This window comes from Mytilus californianus, unplaced genomic scaffold, assembly GCF_021869535.1.
Source record: "Mytilus californianus isolate M0D057914Y unplaced genomic scaffold, xbMytCali1.0.p SCAF_11, whole genome shotgun sequence".
NCBI lineage: Eukaryota > Metazoa > Mollusca > Bivalvia > Mytilida > Mytilidae > Mytilus > Mytilus californianus.
The window spans coordinates 26,388,264-26,414,685 of record NW_026262593.1 but is presented as its reverse complement, the minus strand read 5'-3'; the positions used below and the strand labels follow the sequence as shown (position 1 = coordinate 26,414,685).

Genomic DNA, 26,422 nt, shown 5'->3' with positions numbered 1-26,422 from the left:
GTTCTTGTTACAAATAGGTGTATTTATTTGAGAAAATTTGCAAAATTCCTAGTGAAAAACTTTCATTTTCAAGGAAATATATTAAAAAGGATATTTATAGAAACTTGTAGATATATAATTTTCCCTTGGCTTATTTATTTCTCACAGGATCTATCTATGAAAAGATGGTCTGACCATTTGAAGAAAAAAGTAAGTAGCAAAAATTCATTTAATAATGTGTATATCATATTCCTCAACTCTTCTGAGGTTGTCATTTCTTTGTTTTGGTAACACCAATGAAGTTTTGATATAAATCAGTATCTAGTTATCATTGTATTGTTTTGAACGAATGTTAATGTGAGTTTATTCAGATGGATCAAATGTGATTTTGTTTTGCATGTATGATACAGATTGTCATGTTTTTGCTTATGAATATTTTAAAATATCTGTGGTTTAACACAATATGAAGCTTGATGAATACGAAATGGATAAGTTAAAAAACTATTTTATATATTTTTTTTTAGTATCAAGGGTAAGTTTGGCAATTTTTGAAACAAAACCTACAGTTGGGTCAATATCCCTAATGCGCCTCGAAATGAGGAACTCAAAAGTTGTGTGTAAACAAAAAATCTCTGTGTAGTGATATTGGACATGTTTCTATTTTTTACAAATGACTGAGCTTAACCATTTGTGGTGATTAGGAAAGTAGAGGAACATAGAATAAATGTGTAAAAACTATGTGGCTATAAAATGTGTTCAAAGTATTAAATTTTCAAAGAACTTATTGTGTTAAAAAAGGGATTTTTTACCACGAGGAGCCGCATCACGAAAGGATGTACGGGGTATGCTAATTTACGGAAAAAGTAATCTCACTTAGTACCCCGAAAATTTAACCACATATGTGAAAATGTCACAGCTTCGAAACGAGCTATCATACATATCCAAGTTTACTATATGGACTGAGCTTCAGGAAAAAACGTTACCATTACCGCCTATGGAAAAACAATTAAAGATATTGACCCAGTTATTGCACTCAAATACCTCCTTACCGTATTGACCACTATCAGTGATAGAAGAAATTTTTGAGTATGTCAGAATGCATAAAAGTTACAACTTTTAAAAGCATTTGTATTTTTAGATTGGAAAGACTTTATATGAGTTAATAATGTACAAGTTAACAATAGACGGTAGTGTATTAAGTGATCCAGATAATGGAACAGAACAGGATGGTCATTCCAAGTGAGTACCAGTAGATGGATTAAAAGTAGATACTAAACCAACTATACTTGAATGGATACTAAAAGAATCAAGAAGACTAAATGCATAAAAGGATATGTGGGGTATACATCAATGAGACAGCAGCCTAACAACAAAAATAACCAAAGGACATGCATCTAGAGGTCAACATTCAATCTTCACCAATATACAATATGTTGAGCTGTAAAATGGTACCAAATCTCTAAAAGCTGTGAATAAATTAAAACAGAAATAGTCAGAGATTTGCTATCAATAACAAATTCTCTAAATAACAAAAACATTAAAGTATGATATGACAGCCACTGCTTTTCATGAAGAGGCTTCTCATGGTACTTTTTCACTTCTAAAATACTGAATAACATGATCATGAAATAAGGATTTTTTATTAAGTTTTTTCATAATATACAGAGTAAAGTACCTCCTACAAATTTGAAAAGAACCAGTGCAGTGAAATTAGAGGTAATGGAGCCTCTAAAAGCACAAAACAGGGGTACCAACAAACGGATGAAGGAGTATACAAGGATATTACTTAAAATTGAACCTTTGGAATGAAAGAGTTCCCATAAAAAAACTGGTTTTGATAGCAGGTGCTCTTTTAGAATATATTTTAAAAGCATGTCTTGCTTCATTAAAAAAGAATATTTGTTTACTGAATCTGCACGTTTTTGTATCTCTTTTGATAAACCTTGTATGCTTCAAGTATTATTATTACTCTGGTTTATTGTTGACACACATTTTGTAATAAAAAACTTTTTGAACACACAGTAATGTATATGTATTACAGCCAATTTCATTGAGTGTGTAGAAAAAGGTAAAATCTTTGGTTAGCTTGCTTGCTAGCTGAAGCGTGAAGTCATTATTAGGTTAGGTAAACTACCCTCCTTTATGAGTAGACTAGTCCGACAGACAGATAGAATTGGTTATCTGTGGGACTAGTCTACTCATAAGATAGGGTAGTTAACCTAACCTAATAATGACTTCATGGTTCAGCTAACAAGCAAGCTAACCAAAGATAATACCTATTCCTACACACTCAATGAAATCGGCTGTAAATGGTTTTATTGTCGAGCCTGCGACTTTTGTCGCAGAAAGCTCGACATAGGGATAGCGATCCGGCGGCGGCGGCGGCGTTAGCTAACTTCTTAAAAGCTTTATATTTTAGAAGATGGAAGACCTGTATGCTTCATACTTTGTATATGGATGCCTCATGTTACGAAGTTTCCGTCAGTCACATGTCCAATGTCCTTGACCTCATTTTCATGGTTCAGTGACTACTTGAAAAAAAAGTTCAGATTTTTTGTAATGTTAAATTCTCTCTTATTATAAGTAATAGGATAACTATATTTGGTATGTGCGTACCTTGCAAGGTCCTCATGCCCGTCAGACAGTTTTCACTTGACCTCGACCTCATTTCATGGATCAGTGAACAAGGTTAAGTTTTGGTGGTCAAGTCCATATCTCAGATACTATAAGCAATAGGTCTAGTATATTCGGTGTATGGAAGGACTGTAAGGTGTACATGTCCAACTGGCAGGTGTCATCTGACCTTGACCTCATTTTCATGGTTCAGTGGTTATAGTTAAGTTTTTGTGTTTTGGTCTGTTTTTCTTATACTGTATGCAATAGGTCTACTATATTTGGTGTATGGAATGATTGTAAGGTGTACATGTCTAGCTGGCAGGTGTCATCTGACCTTGACCTCATTTTCATGGTTCAGTGGTCAAAGTTAAGTTTTTGAGTTTTGGTCTTTCTTTCTAATACTGCATGCAATAGGTCAGCTATATTTGGTGTATGGAATGATTGTAAGGTGTACATGTCTAGCTGGCAGGTGTCATCTTACCTTGACCTCATTTTCATGGTTCAGTGGTCAAAGTTAAGTTTTTGAGTTTTGGTCTTTTTTTCTAATACTATATGCAATAGTTCAACTATATTTGGTGTATGGAAATATTTTATGATCTATATGTCAGTCACGCAGGTTTTATTTGACCTTGACCTCATTTTCAAGGTTCATTGCTCAGTGTTAAGTTTTTGTGTTTTTGTCTGTTTTTCTTAAACTATAAGCAATAGGTCAACTATATTTGTTGTATGGAAGAATTGTTAGCTGTACATGCCTGCCTAGCATGGTTCATCTGACCTTGACCTTATTTTCATGGTTCATTGGTCAATGTTTAGTTTACTTGGTTAATGTTAAGTTTATGTGACAGTTGTAATAAAGCTTTATATTTAGGACTATCAACATAATATCAATGATTAGTAAAGAAGGCGAGACATTTCAGCGTGTGCACTCTTGTTTAGTTTGCTAACAGTAATCTTGTATTTTTATAGGAACAAGATTCCAGCATTTTACTACGTTTATAGATCATATAAAGGGAAATCTAAAGCAGAAGTTAAGGTAAAAAATAAAAACACTTTTGATGTCATTCTATTTGATTGTGTTGTTTCATTCTATCTCATTTGAACTGTATAATCATTATTTCATTATTTGTTATAAAAAATCACAAAAATATTTCTTCAACTAATCTGTTTTAAATCTGGTAAGGGTTGTTACATTTCACCTATGTGACAGTGCAATAAATAAAGATGCATGGTTTAAGTTTTGTAATAATGGCATCCCTGTCATCATGTTTATTTAAGTAGGACAACCATTAAGGCTATTCCATTAAAATGTATGTGGGAGGGTAGGAAGGGAAGTTTTATTATTGAATGTTGGTCATGGGTCTTTTTTCAGTATGCGTCTATTACCATTATATGCAAAATAATCTTAAAAATTGGTTCTTGGTTGTAGGGATATTTTGAAAGTCCCTTCCTACCCTCCCACATACATTTTAATGGAATAGCCCTTACTTGAAAAAATAAATCCATTTGATTTTTATCTATTTCTTGTTTGAGTTCTAAAGTGTATACAGTGCAGTGTAAACTGTAAAAGAGGAGATATTGGCAGCTAAGGCAAAATCCTTATTAATGAAGCATTTTTTTCAAATTTTGTTTTTCTATTATATGTTTAGATTTAATGGACCATAAATTAAGATTGCAATGCCTTTACTGTTGAAAAAAAAACCCAAAAAAAACAATTGTATTTGATTTTGCTAAAGTTCAAAGTTGTCACCTGATGATTCCTTGGCTAAAGGAAATATTCAATGGTCCTTGAAAATATCTTATTACTTTTTCAGCCTCATCCAATTGTTCTAAAGTTACATGATGGTAATTATATCCAAGATATTCCATTTGAGACGTCAGAGCTTCCAATGTTAGTGCCACCTATACCATGGCACGCACCAGACAGGGGAGGCTACCTCCTAAATCAACGTATGTATTACATAAATAAATGAAAATTCTAAACAGTTGGTTAAGAAAGTTATGGATTTCTATTTTTAAATTGATAGACAAACATTATTCGGGGATACACAATTTCCAGTTGCTTTAATTGGAGCAAAATATCAACAAACTGCAATGTTAAACACACCCACACACTAGAAGTATTATGATACAAATAAAAACTGCAATTTTTTCCATGATAATGTGTGCTGGTCATACACACACCTGTTTTGAGTGGGAGTTTATTAAGAAAATGATTGATTGATTGTTGGTTGCTTAACATCCAGTGGCAAATATTTCATGCATATTCAGGACGATATTAAGAAAATGAAAGTCCTCTTGAGACTTTTTGAACTTTTATTTAAATATTTTATTGAATATTCCCACTTTTATATAAGATAATTTACATTTGAAATTTGTGAACAGCATAGAAATATACAGAGAAATTTTATACTGAACATAGTAATGATATGTTAATTAATGCTTTGACATTTTTAGCAAAGACCGTGAGAATGGTGGATAGATCGATGTCCAATAATTCCTCTGTAATTGAATCTGTACCAAGTCACAAGTTAAATGGCGTATTTGATGCTTTGAATATTCTTGACATGTGTCCATGGATCATCAACAAACCAGTATGTAAATAAGTTGTATACAGTAGAAAAAAAATTCTGCTTTTTGCAGTGCTCCCTGGTATTCTTAAATTATTTTCTGATTTTTGGAACTAAATTTGGACATATGAATTTTGAAAATTGATTTGGACTTTAGTGCTTTGGTTATTTTTTCTTCTTTTTGTTTTCCAGATTTTTTATGTAAAGGTTTTTAATGGAAGATTTTGGTATTTCGGTTTATTAATTCCCATCCTAATAATTGTCCAAATTTTATCTCAGTTGAAGTTAATGATCAATAAGAAGACCTTTTAACTTTATTTAAAATGTCTTGCAAAATATATTTCACATGTATATCATCAAAATGAAAAAAGAAAGTTTTGTATTTGATAGCTGGAAACCCAACAAACTTTGTTTTAATAGAACATGCATACGTCTTTAGAACTCCAAATTTGTATAGACTCTTCTCCTTTACATTAGTATTTACCTGATTCTTGGAGCTATTGTTTGAACATGAAATTTCAATGAAGGAAACACCAAAACAAAGCATTTATATGTCAGTATTTTTATTCCCCCGCTTTAAAAAAGTGGGGATATACTGTTTTACCTCTGTCTGTCTGTCCGTCCAACCATCCATCTGTTCATCCGTCAGTCCATCCATCCCATGAATATTTTTCGTCGCAGCTTTCTCAGGAACTACATCATAAGTTTTTCTGAAATTTAGTTTCAGGGTTTATATAAGTCAGCTATACAGTGTGATGCATTTTCAGATTCATCACTCAACAACTTCCTGTTTACTGAAATATTTGGGCGGGGATATCATCAGTGAGCAGTAGCTCACAGTTTCACTTGTTAATTGTCAAATGATTATATACTTAATTTATTTTTGTAAAATGTTAGAAAATGTGATACAATAGTAATAATGTATATACTATATATTTTTGTTAGATGTTAGAAGTGGTGATAGATTTGTTCAACAAAAAGGGAGATAAGAATTTAGACATACCCCAACCTCCATCAGAATGTCCTGCACCACCAAAAATATCTCCGTAAGTATCTGTTAAATGTAAATTATTGGAAATGTTAGTGTAAACTGAGACATGTAGCTGTATACTGCAATGACCTTGTATGTCATCTGTTCGTCTATCAATTACTTTGACAATGTGTTTACTTTCAACTTTCATTTTTATAAAATCCAGCTTCTGTATGAAGACATGATTGATATTTGGTCTTTAGTTTTATAATTTTGAGTTGAAATCTAAGTGATTTTCCATAGAATTTATCTTTTCAAGGGACATAATTACTGTAAAAAAATAATAGATTTCTGCTGATTTTATAATTTGTTTGAGACATTGCTGATTTAAACCCTTGATATTTAAAAAAGTAAATAAATTTTAAAATGTTTTACAAGAAATGTAGTCTTGAGAGTGCTTACAATGCAATTTTCCATATAATCTATATTTCCAAGGGGCAGAACTGTTTTCTTTTTATTGGAATGCCTTGATCCTTTCTCAGAAAAATATGTAAAACAATAATTTTCTTATTCTTTTGCAGTGACATGACACCTGCCCAGAAGAATGAAATAAAGTTAAAGAGAGGCCATCTAAAACAACAAAAATCAGAGATGAACAGCCTGTGGTGTAGTGCACTGTATAAACTTTCCATTGCCAATAAGGTACTGTCTGTCCTTCTGTCAAAGCAATTGTTGTTAAAGAATTATAGGACATTTAATCTTCAAATATATTTGGTGATAACTCAAATTTTTTTTCACACAATTATTTGAAATTTTTTGACAATATCACACTTGATATTTGTAAGCTTTCATTTGATTTTGAGGATTTTCAGATTACAAATGTATTTTATTCAGAGTTATAGGACTTTAACCATCAAAATTATTCTTTTACTTTTACATATGCCTCAGGAGAGATAAAATTAATCTTCACAAGTCATAGATTTTTACACATTGCAAGATTTCATGAAGACATATGTATTTCCCATTTTCAGATTGGTCATTCCAGTTATTGGACTTAAATTGTTAAAAACTATGCATAGTTTCATATATCTGGTGATAACTCAAGTTTGCTTTCAATGATTCACATGACATTTATTTTCCAACAATGTTACAAACAATGATCCATTTCCCAATTTTGAAGATTTTAAAAATTAGTCATCCTAGAGTTATGGGACTTAAATCACTTAAAGTTGTGAACCTTGATTTTATTGTTTATTTTAGTATAAATATAACATTTTCTGTTCCCTGCATGAACTCCATTTTATTATTTATTCAGTATTTCTGGTTCCCTTCTAAAATTTATTTTATGCCCCACCTACGATAGAAGAGGGGAATTATATTTTTCAGTCTGTGAGTCCCTTCGTTCATCCGTCTGTCCGTTTGTCCGTCCATTCATCCATCTGTCCTGCTTCAGGTTAAAGTTTTTGGTCAAGGTAGTTTTTGATGAAGTTGAAGTCCAATCAACTTGAAACAAGAGTACACATGTTCCCTATGAAATGATCTTTCTAATTTTAATGTCAAATTAGAGTTTTGACCCCAATTTCATGATCCACTGAACATAGAAAATGAAAGTGCGAGTGGGGCATCCGTGTACTATGGACACATTCTTGTTCTGTTTATTTCAGTATAAAGACGATATTTTCTGATTCCCACATAACCTTGATTTTTCTGTATATTTCAGTATAAAGATGACATTTTCTGGTTCCCGCATAACCTTGATTTTAGAGGACGTACTTATCCATGTCCACCTCATTTTAATCATCTAGGTAAGGTTTGTAATAAGTTAATAAATAAGAATTGCATACTTCAGTACTGACAGAACCATACCATGACAATTTACAATGATACACGTACATAATATTACTGGTAATTGCAAATAGCTGTTTTCATAGAATAAATATCTTGACTAATATTGATGATACTGAATTGCTCGTAATAAACTTACTTTTTTCAAGTGGCAACCAGTGGATATTATAAAACAGATAGCATTGTTGCAGAAATAAATGTATGGAGTTTCGATGGTTGGGAAGGCACTTTTTATTTTATAGCAATGCATAAAACTTAAATTGTTCAACCTATCTTTCTGAAATAATCAAAACCCATCATATTTTTAGTAGAAGTGCCTTGTGACACCCACCAATACAATCAGTTCTGGTACAGTTGTTATAATCATTATTTTTGTTGATGTGAGTAAAAAACAAATGGCTGGTTATACAAGAGGTTGTCTATTTTCATATTAAGGTATTTTCACATGAATGTATTTTCAATTTTATGTATTTTCACATGAATGTATTTTCAATTTTATGTATTTTCACATGAATATATTTTCAGGAGATGATGTTACGAGAAGTATATTATGTTTTGCCAAGGGTAAACCTTTAGGGAAGAAAGGACTTGATTGGCTTAAAATACATCTGATAAATCTTACTGGATTGAAAAAGAGGTATGTTATGCCATTAAATGACAAGAATGCAGTAAAAATGGCCACAGCAGTTTAATCACTTGTTAATTTTCATCTTGGGCCAACAATAAATATAATTATACCCCACGCAACGAGTTGCGGAGGGTATAATGTTTTTGACCCATCCGTCCGTCCGTCTGTCCGTCCGTCTGTCCGTCTGTCTGTCCGTCCGTCAGTCCGTCAGTCCTGTTTCTTGTCATCGCAACTCCTCTCAAACCACACAACAGAATTTCACGAAACCTTTTTAGATGATAAGGACATACTATGTAGTTGTGCATATCGACAGGAAATTACGATTCAATTTTTAAAGGCAGTGCTTTAATGCCTTTCTAGTTGCCGGGTTAATCCTTCCTTCCGCGATATCCAACTTATCTACGTGGGGGGTCATTAGACTCCAAGTAGATCCGGAAATGTTGAATTCTCTCCTCTTCTTATTGCGATATAAAATGTTTTTTGTTTCATTTCATTTACATTGGGAAATAGAGAAACGATCATTGTGTTTTGTTAGTTTTAAAAACTTTTGATATATTAGTATTTTGCATTATAAGCAGTCAACCGATTGACAAACTAGAATTATTTGAATTCCGTGTGGAAAGAGCTCGGGTTAATTTCGAGTGTTATCTGCAATCTAGATGTTTATAAATCATTTCAGTCGTTGATATAATAATTAAAGGTCGACTGAACATGAATTATATTATACAATTTAAAGCGCATTTCTGTTTATGCACGTGAACCCGTCTAACGTTATTTTCGCAGTTATATGAAGTAGCAAATTATCGTTCTTGAATAGGTGGCGCCGTGGTAGCGGATCCTGTTGCTCTTCTTCCGGTTTCTGCACTGTGCAACTATTTCAGTTATATTTTTAATTAACGATGCCAAGTACTTGTTGTTGTGTACCTGGATGTCATTTAAGAGGAGGACATGCATTTCCAAATGACTTAAAAAGAAGGAAAAGTTGGATCAACGCCATGGCCCATACGCAGATTGGACGAGAACACGATGATATCGTGGAGTCCATCTCAATCAGCTGTTGTTTGCAAGGCACGTTTTACTGAAAAAGACTACGTGCAGGAAACTATTCTTGGTAAAACTCTATTTTCTTTGTGAAATATATAGCTATATATGTAATCTCCATGCGAATTGAACCAAAGTCTGTTTACAACCGCAATTACCGTTTTAGAATAAAAGGGGGTGGGTAATTCAAGACGTCATAATTTATTGGATTACGATTCAATGTGATCTGTTTGAGATTTTTTGGTGATTGCTACAATTATAATGATTTCTTACAAGAGGTATATCATACTGAGAATTATTTTAGCAGTAATTATGCTAATGTAGTAATGACAGGAATGCATAAGCTATGCCTTATAGACTTTCTTGAAAAATATCAATGACAATGTTAACAGGAACAAAACAATGACATGCTCTCATCTATATTATAGTTATTTAGGTACAAACAATGTATGTTTGTTGCATAAGTCTCTCATTGTTTGTCCTTTGGATTTACATAACATACATTGAATCAGGCAAACATAGTTTTATCCAGATTGTAATGAATAAATCTAGTTAATATTTCGCCAGGTAGTACAAAGTATACATTGCTAATGGAAGTTCATTTAATTATAAAAAAACTAATGTTTTATAACCTTTTTTTCAGGGCGCAAACCCACCATACAGAGACTTAAGTCTACTGCAATTCCCAGCCTATTTTCCTGGACCAAGCAAGAGACTGAATCGTCCCCAAAAAGAAAAATCAGGGCAGTTTCCTGTGAAAACAAAAGAACTAAACTTGATGTATATTGTAGTAGAAATCTAGAGGAAAGTTTTGATTGTAAAGTTGGTTTTCCTGAAGAAGTCATTCATACTGCAGAAAGGATTTATGACTGTCCAGCACCAACTGCCGAGCTAATGTTGAGCTTCACAGATGGAATTACGCAAACACCATCAATGCCTATGTTTTCAGCAGAGAATTTTGAAATGAAGACACGTGACACAGCCATGCATTTTTATACCGGTTAAGAGTTGTATACTAAATTTTTATTTGTTTTGACCACACTTGGTCCAGCAGCACATTGTTTGAGATACATATATTTTCAAATTGATAGGGTGTCAGTTGAAAATCAGATTTTTATGACTTTGATGAAATTGAGGCATCATACAACCAACTTTGAACCGTCTAGATTCTAGATTGAATCTAGTGTTAAGAATATTGTGTATACATGGATTGTTTTTATGTCTAAACAGTGGTGTGAGGCTAACACTTGACCATCTAGTGGTTTAGTCAGGTATTTTTCACCATCCAACTTCAAATTAAATTTCCTACGACTTGGATTATTATTGACAGCACAGAATATCCCGTGATAAAACCTAAAGCTCCTAGAGCTCAGGCAACCTATTCATCAAATAAAAACAGAAACACTGAAAATTCTTGAATGTTCGACACCTGGTGGTTTAGTCAACTATGTCTCTATGTCACATAGAGCGAATTATTGGACTTGGCAAAACATACTTAATTCTTAATTAAGAACTCCTTTTTATACAACAGCAAAAAAAATTTTGTGGTCGTATATTGGTATGACGTTGGCGTCGTCGTGTTCGTCGTCCGAAGACACATTAGTTTTCGCACTCTAACTTTAGTTTAAGTGAATGGATCTCAATGAAATTTTAAAATAAGGTTCAATACCACAAAAGGAAAGTGGGGATTGATTTTGGGGGTTATGGTACCAACAGTTAAGGAATTAGGGGCCAAAAATAAGCATTTTTGTAACTTCCAAACATAACTTGTGTGTAAGTGTATGGATCTCTCTGACATTGTACCACAAGGATCCATATCACAAAGGGAATGCTGGGATTGATTTTTGGGGGTAATTGCCTCCAAATTTTAGGAATTAGGGGCAAAAAACAAGCACTTTTCTAGTTTCATGACAGTAACTTGTGTGCAAGTCTATGGATCTCTCTGACATTGTATCACAAGGTTCCATATCACAAAGGGAATGCTGGGATTGAATTGGGGGGTAATTGCCTCCAAATTTTAGGAATTAGGGGCCAAAAAGGGGCAAAAAACAAGCATTTTTCTAGTTTCATGGCAATAACTTGTGTGTAAGTGTATGGATCTTTATGAAATTGTACTACAAGGTTCCATATCACAAAGGGAAAGCTGGAATTGAGTTTGGGGGTAATTGCCCAAAAAGTTTAGGAATAAGGGGCCAAAAATAAGCATTTTTCTAGTTTCCAGAAAATAACTTGTGTTCAAGTGTATGGATCTCTCTGAAATATGTACTGCAAGGTACCATACCACAAAGGGAATGCTGGGATTGATTTTGGGGGTAATTGCCTCCAAATTTTAGGAATTAGGGGCCAAAAAGGGGCAAAAAACGCATTTTTCTAGTTTCATGACAATAACTTGTGTGTAAGTCTATGGATCTCTCTGACATTGTATCACATGGTTCCATATCACAAAGGGAATGCTGGGATTGATTTTGGGGGTAATTGCCTCCAAATTTTAGGAATTAGGGGCCAAAAAGGGGCAAAAAACAAGCATTTTTCTAGTTTCATGGTAATAACTTGTGTGTTAGTGTATGGATCTTTATGAAATTGTACTACAAGGTTCCATATCACAAAGGGAAAGCTGGGTTTGAGTTTGGGGGTAATTGCCCTAAATGTTTAGGAATTTGGGACCAAAAAGGGGCCTAAAAACAAGCATTTTTCTAGTTTCCAGACAATAACATGTGTTCAAGTGTATGGATCTCTCTGAAATTGCACTGCAAGGTACCATACCACAAAGGGAAGGCTGGGATTGAGTTTTGGGGTGATGAATCATAAGGGGGTTCAAAAAATTTGGGGGGGGATTCTTTTTCCTTTGTTTTCTTTAAAATTTTCCATTTTGAATTGGTTATTTCTGATTTATATATAAAAGCAAATAATAATGATATGGTTTGAATACTGTAAATTCAGAAATTAATGCGAGGTTTTTATTAATGCGAATAATGCGACTGAAAGAGTATCGCATTAATAAGAACTCGCATTCTTATATCTGATACATATAACTGTATGTACATTTTTCTGAAATCGCAATAATTAATCTTGCATTTTAGTCCTTTCTACAAAATTCGCAATAATAAATGCACGCAATAATTTCTGAATTTACAGTAGGTAAATTAAATTTTTTTAAGTATCTTAGCCCACTTTCATTCTGTGTCAGAAACCTATGCTGTGTCAAATATTTAATTACAATCCAAATTCAGTGCTGAATCAAGCTTGAATGTTGTGTTCATACTTGCCCCAACTGTTCAGGGTTCGACCTCTGCGGTCGTATCAAGCTGCGCCCCAGCGGAGCATTTTATTTCATTCATAAATTACTTTATGCTTGGAAATATCATTTTGCTTGGAGTTGAAAGAGTTGACATGTTGCAATGTACATTTACTCTACATAGTTCTATGGTACCAAATCAAAAGTTTATATAAAGAAAGAAGTCAAAGGTTTCCCATCATAGTTTAGTTAAATACATTTTTTTTGTACCTGAGGTCGTTGAATATAGATCATTATATAAATAAGGAGATGTGTTATGATTGCCAATGAAAAAACTAAGGATTTTCTTATCCAAGGAATAGATTTCCTTAGCCGTATTTGGCACAACTTTTTGGAATTTTGGGTCCTCAATGCTCTTCAACCTTGTACTTGTTTGGCTTTGTTACTATTTTGATCTGAACGTCACTGATGAGTCTTATGTAGACGAAACACACGTCTGGCGTATTAAATTATAATCCTGGTACCTTTGATAACTAATTTGACTATAAACATAGATAAAAAAGGTACAAACTGGACATAATGCACTAGTTCATAAACAAGTGAGAACAATCGCCTTCATATAGTGCTCAGAATATGACATTCATAAAACTTATTCAATATCATTAGAGAACTCTAAATCTTAAATACTGAAAGCCACCTCTGATAAGTACACTGTACTATGCAAGATAATGATATAACTGGACTTAAAATACACACAACCTGTAATTAACTGCCTTTACAGCGCTTTCGTGCTTTGATTTTCCCAGGAGTTACGCCCCTTTGAACTTATTTGCCCAATATTCTACTGCAACAGTTTGTCATCGCAACTCCTCTCAAACCACACAACAGAATTTCATGAAACCTATTCAGATAATAAGGACATACTACGTAGATGTGCATATTGACAGGAAATTACGATTCAATTTTTTTTTCAGGAGTTATGCCCCTTTGAACTTATTTGCCCAATATACTACTGCAACCTTTTGTCATCGCAACTCCTCTCAAACCACACAACAGAATTTCACGAAACCTTTTTAGATAATAAGGACATACTATGTAATTGTGCATATCGACAGGAAATTACGATTCAATTTTTTTTCTAGGAGTTACGCCCCTTTGAACTTATTTACTTTAATGTACTACTGCAACAGTTTGTCATCTCAACTCCTCTGAAACCACACAACAAAATTTCATGAAACTTTGTAGATAATAAGGACATACTACGCAGATGTGCATATCGACAGGAAATTACAATTCAATTTTTTTTCTAGGAGTTACGCCCCATTTGAACTTATTTGCATCAATATACCTCTGCAACAGTTTGTCATCGCAACTCCTCTGAAACCACACAATAGAATTTCATGAAACTTTGTAGATAATAAGGACATACTACGTAGATGTGCATATCGACAGGAAATTATGATTCAATTTTTTTTCTAGGAGTTACGCCCCTTTGAACTTATTTGCATCAATATACCTCTGCAACAGTTTGTCATCGCAACTCCTCTGAAACCACACAATAGAATTTCATGAAACTTTGTAGATAATAAGGACATACTACGTAGATGTGCATATCGACAGGAAATTATGATTCAATTTTTTTTTCTTACAGTTATTTTATTTCTCCAGTGACAATGTGGGGACGTGGGGTATGTGAGCGCGCTCACTAAGGTTCTTTAATTAAGTTTATGGTTATATCTGTTTAAAAAAATAGGGTAAGTCAGTAGGCATTTTGAAATATTTACTTTTTTAGCTCACCTGACCTGAAAGGTCAAGTGAGCTTTTCTCATCACTTTGCGTCCGTCGTCCGTCGTCCTGCGTCCGTCGTCCGTAAACTTTTACAAAAATCTTCTCCTCTGAAACTACTGGGCCAAATTTGACCAAACTTGGCCACAATCATCATTGGGGTATCTAGTTTAAAAAATGTGTCCGATGACCCCGCCAACCAACCAAGATGGCCGCCATGGCTAAAAATAGAACATAGGGGTAAAATGTAGATTTTGGCTTATATCTCTGAAACCAAAGCATTTAGAGCAAATCTGACAAGGGTAAAATTGTTTATCAGGTCAAGATCTATCTGCCCTGAAATTTTCAGATGAATCGGACAACCTGTTGTTGGGTTGCTGCCCCTGAATTGGTAATTTTAAGGAAATTTTGCCGTTTTTGGTTATTATCTTGAATATTATTATAGATAGAGATAAACTGTAAACAGCAATAATGTTCAGCAAAGTATGATCTACAAATAAGTCAACTTGACCAAAATGGTCAGTTGACCCCTTAAGGAGTTATTGCCCTTTATAGTCAATTTTTAACCATTTTTCGTAAATTTTTGTAATCTTTTACAAAAATCTTCTCCTCTGAAACTACTAAGACAAATTTAACCAAAATTGTCCACAATCATCATTAGGGTATCTAGTTTAAAAAATGTGTCCGATGACCCTGCCCGCAAACCAAGATGGCCGACATGGCAAAAAAATAATACATAGGGTAAAATGCAGTTTTTGGCTCATATCTCTGAAACCAAAGCATTAAGAGCAAATCTGATGGTATAAAATTGTTCATTAGGTCAAGATCTATCTGCCCTGAAATTTTCAGACCAATCAGGCAACATGTTGTTGGGTTGCTGCCCCTGAATTGGTAATTTTAAGAAAATTTTGCAGCTTTTGGTTATTATCTTGAATATTATTATAGATAGAGATAAACTGTAAACAGCAATAATGTACAGCAAAGTTAGATCTACAAATAAGTCAACATGACCAAAATTGTCAATTGACCCCTTAAGGAGTTATTGCCCTTTATAGTCAATTTTTTACAATTTTCATAAATTTTGTAAATTTTTGTAAATTTTTACAAAATATTTTCCACTGTAACTACTGGGCCAAGTTCATTATAGATAGAGATAATAGTAAGGAGCAAGAATGTTCAGTAAAGTAAGATCTACAAACACATCACCATCACCAAAACACAATTTTGTAATGAATCCATCTGTGTCCATTGTTTAATATGCACATAGACCAAGGTGAGCGACACAGGCTCTTTAGAGCCTCTAGTTTTAAGTTTCCACTCTGTCCATCTGTCAGTCACTTCCTTAAGTTTTTTGCACTTTTTTCTCTGTAATCTTCAATATATTGATTAGATATTTGGAGTGTAGTCATGTTATAAGAATTTACAGATCAAATTTGGATTTCATCATGGCTGAGGGATTTTTATGGAAGTGTGTGGCACTTGGACTTCAATATTTTGTTCCCTTTTGGAAATTTGGTGCCAAGAAAGACAACTTACTTACTTCCAAATCCAGTTCAGCAATAAAATATTGGAACAGTAGGGTAACAGTAAACACATATATATCTTTTTATACCTAATAGGTTCTACCTAAATCTTCTGTATACTCAGACATAAAATACTAATGTAAATATTAGTGGGAGATGTTTTGTGTGTATAGCTTTTGTGATAATTTATGTGAGTAGCTGATTCACTTGTCTTATGACACTTTTAGAATAGTTCTTTTACCAATTTTTTCCTGTTTCAGATCTTCCAACAAAGAAAGACTTGCTTATGCTGATGAATTGTTACCTGAAATTTTTGATTCAGCTGACTATCCAATGGATGTAAGATTTAATATGTATTCTTTAAATTAATGCTGCTAGAAATAAACAAATATTGCACAATAGTATGATGAAAGAATTGGAACAGTTACATACAACAAAAGATACACACTTAGTATATTAGTTTGTAAAGACTCTTAGGCTATGTAGTAATACATAAAAGAAATGATTGTAAATAACAATAATATTTCCCAGTACAACAGATCTCAACAACTCCCAACTCCTCCAAGTTACAACAACAAACAACACATGGTGCAGATATCCTAACTTGGTTAAGGCACAAAATGTAATGGGATTAAATTAGTTAAACGTGCACGCAAACATCCCCCATGGCATTTCTAGACCATATGTTGTAAAATTAAATCCACAATAAAAAACCATCACAGTCTAGCTACTAACAGGATGACTACTAACTTGCACACAGAAATGAAAAAAAGCAGCTCGTATTTCGAAAAGCAGGAACACATGTACTGGTAACTACAGAGCAGCTGGCTAATGTAGCTGCAGTTATTGTTGAATATTGCTTGTTCTAGAAACAATACTCCGAACAAATATTTTGAAGTCTTCTCATAAATTTGATTGAAATCAATAATATTTGAGATGGCCTATAGCATATCAAATTATAAATTCAGTTATAAAGGTTTTGTAATGTTGGTTGACCAGGATGGTGTGCAGGAAATTTGATCTTTTTAATAAATAGAGTAAGTCAAGTTAGGTTTCACTTTATATACAGTCAAACCTGTGTATAAAGTACTCTTTCATGATTAAATAAAATTGACCTTATAACAGAGGTGACCTTTAAGTTGAGGTTCATATGATGCATAGGTATTTAATACTACAGTAGGACAAAAAAATGGTGACCCACAAGACAGGTTTTAAAGAGATGACATAACAGGTGTGACAGCATATTGATTTTTTTTTACAGGGAAACAGATGGTGGCAAGCTTCAGATGAACCATGGCAGACTTTAGCAGCCTGTAAGGAAATAGCTAATGCTGTAAGGAGTCCGGATGTAGAGAAATATATTTGTTATTATCCTGTCCATCAGGTAAGAAATAGCTAATGGTGTTAGAATGAGACATTAATGAAACCTGGGATAATCTATTAGTCCCAGATGAAACAACACACAAACAAAATTTCCTGGATCCTTGATTTCGTGGTTATTAGTCCTCTACCGACGAAGTCGAAGGGGACTTAAGGGTTGCACTCGGACCGTCTGTCAGTCCGGCAAATCAGTTTTCCAGACTTTTTTTCTTCATGCTTGAAGATATTGATTTGATATTTGGTTTATTGATTTATCATGAAAAGTTACAGGTCAAGTTCAATTTTCACGATTTTAGCTTTTCTCTTTGTTCAGTTAAAGCCCTTTCCCAAGAATTAAATTTTTGATGAAATACTTATTAATTAGTAGATTTCTGTTCAAAGGGAAATAACTCATTTTGTAAAAGACAAAATGACATTTTGGATTTTTTTCCTTTCTTTGGTAAATTGTTTGAAGAATTTAGTTGTAGGTTTGTTTGTCATTCTTGAAGATATTGATTTGATAATTAGTATATAGTTTTATCATGACAAGTTACAGATCAAGTTGGAATTTTGTTCCAGTCTGATAATTTTGTGCAGAGTTATGGTCTTTAGACATAGAAAATTCACTTAAATAATCAGTTTTCAACAGTTTTTTTCATCATGCTTGAAGATTTTGACTTGATATTTTTATGTAGTTTACACCATGACAAGATATAGATCAAGTTAGAATTTCATTCCATTACAATGAATTTTAACAGGTAGGGGACTATGTATTGCCATGCAATACTCACAGAATGCTTGTTGGTAATTCTTTATATAGGTCTATAGGAAACTTGTATTTAGTTAAATATTAGAATTAGTGGTTAATCCACACCCATGAAATCCATACACATTAATGCACCACAAATAATATTGAATCCACATTATTTCTAATCTGGATTTTTCCGTTTATCTTCCTTTATTAACGTAGTATTTGGCTTCGTTAACAGCCATTTCTGCTTTTTATTTTCAATGTCAGAGTAAAATCATGTATGAAAATAACATAACAATTATTTATGAGAATGATATGAAAATAAGAATATCTGTTTATTAGAGGACAGATATTTATCCATTACAGATAGAAAAATTTTAGAATTTAAGTTAGAGATAAAACATCTAAAATGAGAAATTTATCATAGATATTCACATTTTTGTAGGTTTTCAATATCCTACTGTAAAACTTGTCTCTTAAATGAAGATAATCAAATTTGCATTTTGTTTTTACTATGTGTGTCTGTTCCATGTTGCAACAGAGTTGACTAGCTATGTTTTCTCAGAGCAGATAGTTTGATTTAAACAAATATTGACAACTCAGAAGTTACACTAAACCCCATTAATGGATTGATTGACCTTTGTAGGATGGTTCATGTAACGGTTTACAACATTATGCAGCACTTGGACGTGACAAGGCAGGAGCTGAGTCGGTTAATTTGTTCCCATTTGAAGCTCCTAAAGATGTATACAGTGATGTTGCTGAATTGGTAGGTATTTATATGTAATGTTGAATAGAGAGTATGGGGATGACAGACTGGATTTAATTATAATGGCATATACTCAACATACACATACTTTTTGCAAAGATCAGTTTTTCCTAAAATTTGTTTTCAAAGCATATTTTTTGTTCTTTTGAGAAGTATCTAAAGGAATCTTCATCCTTGGCCAAGGCAGATGTATTAAAGACCAAGACAACTAAAATTATTAAAGACAGATATGAAAACAAGCAAAATGTTGAAAATTCTAAATCTTTTGAATTTTACTTAACTTGAGGAATACATATTTGGTCTAGAGAATTTGAAAATGCTGTTTGTTCTAGATTAAGTTGAGATATGAATTTGAAATACTTTGTCCTTTACAGGGTAATATTTGTGTTCTTCAGAAGTCAATCTCTTCCCTGACCATCGTCAAGGTCATGAACTGTCATGAGATCTCTCATATAAATTATCAAACAAAATTTTCTTTCTAAAGTTAAAATGTTAATTAACAATTACATACATTTTTAAACCAATGATTTAGCATTGCATTTGGTCTTTTAAGTTTCCATTTATTTATTTCAGGTAGAAAAAGTAAGACTGATAGATGCAGCAAATGGAGACGAAATTGCACAAGTGTTAGAAGGATTTGTTCGTAGAAAGGTATTATTACATCATTCATACTGTACACCAACTAATTTTTCCGACTTTCACCAGTACAAAAATAATGTGAATACAAATTATCGCAAATGTGTAAAACTTGGATCTTTCTTTATTTAACTACATAAAGTAAATTTGAAATTTCAAAATCAAATTGATGCGGTGTAGGCTGCAATGGGCTAAACGGGAAATAAAGTATCTGCAAAAATAAGTTATTTTACAGTATACAGTTGTACTATAAAAAGAAAAAAATGAGCATGATAGTAAACTGGATTTTCACTAAGACGAGTCTTTGAGTCAGGTACTAATCAAAATCTGTCTGCACTCGTCATTACTTGACTTGTTGAGTTCAAAGATGGATCAAGTTTGTACATTGTTTTATCAGCTGACTCCAGTTGTCTTTGTTTCATTGCAAAAATTTAAAGATTAATATAAATTTTGGTTTTATATTCTACCTCTATTTTGTCATGGAGACTTTTATGAATTAAAAAATTAATGAAGGCATGGATATCGTTTTTGTTCCAACAGTGGGACTCATTACAGCCTATAATGATGAGCCTTTTGACTTAGATCCAAATATACTAAATAAGAACCCCATTTAAATTCATAAGAAACTAATTAAAAGGTAAACTGGATAAAAAAGTCCATTAAGGTTACCAATAAGTAATGAAATTTCAAACTGGATCAACATGCAACACAGAGGTCCCTGGTGGTCATTGAAGAAATTCTGCTGGTCTTCACTCTTATCTCTATTGCAGAATATAAAAAATGTGTTAGTTCTTTACAAATTTTTGTGGTCAAAACCTTTGGGCCGCCACTTTTTGAGAACTCAGGCAACACACCCATAACTGTTCTTTGTTTGATCAATTTTACAGGTTATTAAACAGACAGTTATGACCACAGTGTATGGTGTGACACGTTATGGGGCCAGATATCAAATATTAAGACAATTAAAAGACATTCCAGAATTTCCTGAGAAATATCAATGGAAAGCCAGTCATTACCTTACAGAGGCTACCTTCAGTTGTCTACAGCAAATGTTCACATCAACGAAAATGATCCAGGTTGGTATAAAATGCCTATTTAAAGTAAAGATAGTATCAAGTAAGATAGATTGTAGATATGGTATTGAAGTGAATAGTCAGCACATAGGCTACTGCTTCCGTTTTACTGATCTTAAAAAAAATCAATGCATTCCTTTGAAACTTTGTACAAATTTTGAAAGGAATTTGAGTCATTCAATATTTTTGAATTATTTTGATACAATATTTAAAAAAAGCAACGCATGAAATATTAATTAATATTCACCTGAATGTACTGTATAAGTGATCTTATAGGGTTGACTGTTGCATTGATTTCTTGTATTGTGGTTCAGGTTAAAATTGTACATTATTTCATTTAGACAATATATGACTTGTTACTACTGATAGATCTATATTCAGATCACCTATAAATAAGTTTGCGTGTTATGTTACCACCCACAAATTTTACTCCCCCTCCCCTTATGGAGTGGGTGGTGTACTGCAATGAATACTCCACTTTTTATTCCTCTGTGGGTTAAATTCAACAATTATTTAATATATAACTTGACATCTATACTAAGGATCGATTTGATATTTGGTCTTGGGAACTTTATATTGTTGTAGCAATTTTCAGTTCTGCCTGGAAGTCACCTGCTGTTTGATGATGCTTTGAAATCATTTCAGAGAATGGAATTTTCAGTCAATGTCTAATAACAAATATGGGGTACTGTAAAGCAACTATTCGTCAGCCATTTATTTTTCATGACTTTCGCTAGTAGAGAAATAATGCAAACATTAATCATAGAGAATATGTACAATGTAAAACTATATGGTCTTCACTTATATAAATACATCAAGGAAATATGAAAAGCGCTAGAATAAATGGCTGCTTACATCTGCAAAAAAGGGCCATACACGAAATAAACTATCAACGAAAATAAAGTTTGTTTGCAGTATACTTTATATGACATTATGTGCATATTCATGGTTAAGGACATTTCAACAACTTCTTTTATGACATATGTACAGCTAAACTTTGCTTTCAATCTTATCTTTATGACAACCACCAACCAGTCAATCATTTGAATGTTTTACAGGATTGGTTCACAGAATGTGCTGATATAATATCAAAGACCTGTAATAAACCAGTTGAATGGGTTACTCCCCTTGATTTACCTGTACTTCAGCCTTATTTTAAACAGAAGACTGTTAATCTCAAAGGAATAACCAAGTTATCAGGAGAGTTTGATAGACCTGAGTAAGTGTTTACAATGATAGGGTTTATATTTTATGAAATCATGCGCATGGTAAGCAATTGATTAATAATATATACACAAATATTCAAGTTACAAATGATGTGAAAAACCAAACTTATCAAGAAACTTTTTTTTATGAAAAATAGCATAAGTTGTGCATTATGCATGAACAAAATTTGGAGCTTCAATTCCCATAAACAAGACATTAAAGGGGCATTAGCTGTCAAATTCATGTTCACCGATTTGACTCAAATTCTCATAATTGATTTATAACATACTAAAACGTATATCCTAGTTATAAAAAGTCTTAAATAAACAATTTACAATGCATGGGCTCAATAATATGTATCAGCATTTTGTGTGTATTTTTGTCTAGACACCATCTAATAAACCCTTGAGGTGAACTCCGAAGACTGCTGACGGTCATAAAACCCGAAGTAAACATAATATAGATATAAATAGATAGTGAACTCGTGCAATTGGATTTTTCTAGGTCTGTTTGATTTCATATTATAGGTTACAAATATATGTAAATCATTGTGTTTACCTGTATGAGAATGAGTTTTTGTGGAGCGAATCAGTCAATCAAATGGTTTACCCTTGTTTCACTTTCAATGTTGACATTATATTTTTTAATAACTGAACACACCTTATTCATGCGTAATCCAACTCTAGCTAAGGGGTTAAATAGTAGGTCACATGAATACGGATTCAATGAGGTCGAATTATTCACTTGCAAGTGATTAATTCATCAGCGATGTTTCTTTGCTTATTTTGACATAATCAACCAAACTGGCTGCTAAAAGCGAATTATTATTTCACTATTTCACTTTCATTAAAGATTGACCAAAAAAATCATATTTAAAATTTTTTTTATATCTCGTAGCAGGAACATATATATTGACGGGACTTGACACTACCTGATTGTAGTCGATTTTATCGTCGTGCCATAGTTAATAAAGATACGATACAGAAACGGACATGTGTTAAAAACGGATTCGCTATTATCCTAATAATTTCTGATATTATCAATAAAATGTCATTCAAACTAGTTTTACAGTAATGCTAGTGTATCAAACTTGTATTCTGTCACTTCAAATTTGTTAAAATCGAAAGCATTTCATCACAGAATTGTGCAGAATGCAAACCAGGTAATAAAAAAATGGCGGCCATTGCCGCGATGATTTACAAATTCCCAAACTATTGTAAAACACTTCACATCAAATAAATCAAACTTATTTTGGTAATTTTATATAACAAAATATATCTACTAAATGATAAAACTTATATTTATTTACAAGTAGAGTTATGTGGTTTATTAGTTGAGCAGTTCTGATAGTTTTTCAGTCAGACGCTACCAAAATCCGTAAATCTCGGGAAGTCTCGGGGAGTCCGAGATTTTATCAATTTTATACTGAAAAGTGTATCAGATTCATTTCCCGTTAGATATACTGTTCCCAGCTCGTAGCTAATGCTCCTTTGAATTGGAGTGGCTTAAAGTTCAAGTACAATTATGAGCAAAGGAAGATAATCCACTTTGAAATATTTCCCCTATGTGTTCCATTGCAATTCAAAAATTAAAGTGTGCTTTCGTCTTTAGTGTAACATGTTTAATAGAATAATGATCAGAAGCAGATTTTGAATGAATTATTTAAAAGGTGAAGTAAATTACTCCAGAAACTAATTGTAGTTCTAAAACTCAACTTTTGAAATTCTACAGATTATGTTTATTTTTGCAGCAAGCCTAATAGTCAGAAACAAAAGAATGGGTTCCCTCCAAATTATATACATTCCTTAGATTCTGTCCACATGATGTTAACAGCTTTGTTTTGCTGGAGGTTAGTTGTAATATTTAAATTAACATACATTTATTGTTTATACTTTATGTCATGCCTCATCATTAACACAAAAAAAAAGTACAAACATACAAACTTCCATAAATTTATATGCAAAAACTTGAACTTGAAAAGTGATAGTTACTATAAACCATCTTATATTTGTAGATACTTTATTTTGTGGTTAGGTCTTTCTGGACAACTTTTCTGCAATTTATTTTCGTGATTTTCATAATTTCTCTGTATAGTATATTAGTGAAGATTCCAGTTTTACATATTCACAACAATTTATATTTGCATTATTTGTCTACTCTTGAAAATTAGTTGGTTTACAGTATTTCACATGAAAAGCATTGTCTCAGACCTGAAACTCTTTCATACATGTATTTCAGGGTTTAGCAACAACATATTTCTGATAGTATGTCCAGTACTGTCAGATTTGTATTGTTACATCAGTTACATCAAGAATATTCCCTTAGATACACATAGAAGCTTACAGTAATATGTCATTACAATAGGTCAGGAGTACATGTTTCTGGATTGAAAAAAGTATTAACAAATATACCGAACTCCAAGGTACCATTAATATAACTTTGAATAGATTACATTGCATAACATTCCTTAAACATTCATGAAATGGTAATCAGGCAATTTTTTATGCTCCTACACATATTCTTACTTATCTGTACCTCTGTCATTCTGAAAATAAACAGTTGTCAGGGCCTGTTTGTTTTTGTCCTTCAACTTTAAATTTTTGTGAAGATTGTACTTGGCTGGACTTTTTATTTTATTCTTTGAGAAGGTGTATATTAATGACTTTTAACATCAAGTGTTCATTTTGCTGTGGTTGATTTTCCCTCTGAGATAATGCTGAAATCAGGGGCATTCTTATGTCACAAACATATCTAGTTGACTCGGAGCAATATTTGATAAATGAATATATTAATTAAAGAGAAAGAGGCTGTTGGTTTGTAAAATTTTTTGTAACATGATTATGACATTGTATTTTCAGAGCTGGTATTACCTATGTTTCTGTTCACGACTGTTACTGGACACACCCATGTGATGTAGATATAATGAACAAGGTATATTCATTAGTTTATAGAATTTACTCAAATGTTTATTTATGCTTTGGTCTGTTCCATAAAAACATACATGGGACCCAGGGAAGGCACTTGGACATTTTATCTATGGGTGGTTGTTTTTGTGCAGTGAAAGTGTAAGAGAAATTCTAAAATTGCCACTATAGAGGGTTATCCAATTATCGAAGTACCTTTCCAGCGCTTTGCATAAATATTACTTTAAAAACTTTAAATCCCCCTACGAAAATCATTATATGTACTTTTGTTTTAGATATTTTAAGCTCTAAACTAACTTAGTCTTAACTTCAACTTAATGATGTTTGTGTCAAGATTTCAAATTATGACATGTCTAATATCTTGAAAAGGTGGTAATTAATGAAAAATTGACAGACACAAAAGTACTCAGAAACTGAAAATCTACTGAAAAAATATACCTAACAAAGTCGTAAGGCTATTCCTCTTTGGACTTACTGCACTTTAATGAAGATTTTAATGAATTTGTTTCTTCTATCTTATTGTTTACTTATCTCAAAATACCTGAATAAATCCAGTTGAGCAATTTACGTTCAAGGGAGGGTCTAGATTTATGTTCCACCATAAATATCTAAGGCATTTTCTTTGAAATATATGTATTATAAACCTGAATCAGAGATGAGCCCCTACCAACCCAAATTTCTATCATTTGTGTCATTGAACATAGATAACATTTTTGTGATACATGCCTCCACTTTATTTTGTTCTTAGATATGACTAATCTATATAGAAGTTTAATCTTTTTATATTGCAGATATGTAGAGAACAATTTATAGCCATACATAGCCAACCCATTCTGGAAGATTTGTCTAAATTTATGTTGGAAAGATTTGGTGACATACCAGAGTATGTATATTTATATACTGTAAAACCTGAAAAAATAAATTTTGTGGATCTTTATTCTGTTCAGTTGTTTTATGAAATGAGGTTAAAGCCCCATTTTAACAATGTGTACACATTTTTATGATGCGCCCGTTTACGCGACGTATAGTGGTATACCGTTATCCGTCGTCAACATGTCGGACAATAACTCAAAAACACTTTAACCAATTTGCATGAAACTTTGGTGAATTGTTTATATCTATTGACGTGAGCTCCCTTTCGATTTTTATAAATTTTGGATTTTATGTTTTTGAGTTATTTGGTTTTATTCATTAAAAAAGGGGGATTTTCCAGTTTCGGACAATAACTCAAAAATGCTTTGAGCAGTTTTCATGAAACTTTGGTGAATTGTTTATATCTATTGATGTAATCTGCCTTTTGATTTTTATAAATTTTAGATTTTATGTTTCTGAGTTATGGGGTTTTATTTATTAAAAAAGGGTATTTTCCAGTTTTCGGACAATAACTGAAAAGTTCTTTGAGCAGTTTTCATGAAACTTTGGTGACTGGTTTATAGCTATTAAGATAACCTCCCTTTAGTTTTTTATAAATTTCTGATATGACATTGAGGAGTTATATTTTTGTTGAAGCGACGG

General features: G+C 32.6%; 2 protein-coding genes across 2 annotated transcripts in view; both read left to right on the top strand.

Annotated features, from left to right (window-relative positions):
- Positions 1–26,422, top strand: part of LOC127720841 (DNA-directed RNA polymerase, mitochondrial-like) — a 52,038-nt gene that overhangs the window by 14,041 nt on the left and 11,575 nt on the right. Inside the window, exons 13-30 of the mRNA XM_052227589.1 lie at positions 148–189; positions 1,118–1,218; positions 3,562–3,628; positions 4,407–4,542; positions 5,050–5,186; positions 6,108–6,208; positions 6,714–6,834; positions 7,853–7,937; positions 8,503–8,614; positions 16,450–16,528; positions 17,451–17,573; positions 18,946–19,072; positions 19,646–19,719; positions 20,592–20,780; positions 21,836–21,996; positions 23,734–23,832; positions 24,842–24,914; positions 25,699–25,790. Of these exons, the coding sequence (XP_052083549.1) occupies positions 148–189; positions 1,118–1,218; positions 3,562–3,628; positions 4,407–4,542; positions 5,050–5,186; positions 6,108–6,208; positions 6,714–6,834; positions 7,853–7,937; positions 8,503–8,614; positions 16,450–16,528; positions 17,451–17,573; positions 18,946–19,072; positions 19,646–19,719; positions 20,592–20,780; positions 21,836–21,996; positions 23,734–23,832; positions 24,842–24,914; positions 25,699–25,790 (1,919 nt within the window). The remainder of the gene's footprint in view (positions 1–147; positions 190–1,117; positions 1,219–3,561; positions 3,629–4,406; positions 4,543–5,049; positions 5,187–6,107; positions 6,209–6,713; positions 6,835–7,852; positions 7,938–8,502; positions 8,615–16,449; positions 16,529–17,450; positions 17,574–18,945; positions 19,073–19,645; positions 19,720–20,591; positions 20,781–21,835; positions 21,997–23,733; positions 23,833–24,841; positions 24,915–25,698; positions 25,791–26,422) is intronic.
- LOC127719825 (uncharacterized) lies at positions 8,711–11,136 on the top strand. Its single transcript, XM_052226134.1, has 2 exons — positions 8,711–9,716; positions 10,290–11,136. Exons 1-2 carry the CDS (start codon positions 9,632–9,634, stop codon positions 10,649–10,651), a joined length of 447 nt encoding a protein of 148 aa, XP_052082094.1. The 5' UTR covers positions 8,711–9,631; the 3' UTR covers positions 10,652–11,136.

Coding starts and splice junctions, on each gene's coding strand:
- LOC127719825 (XM_052226134.1), top strand. CDS start 9,632: ATGATATCGTGGAGTCCATCTCAATCAGCTGTTGTTTGCAAGGCACGT. Junction 9,717..10,289: donor CGTGCAGGAAACTATTCTTG/GTAAAACTCTAT, acceptor CCTTTTTTTCAG/GGCGCAAACCCACCATACAG.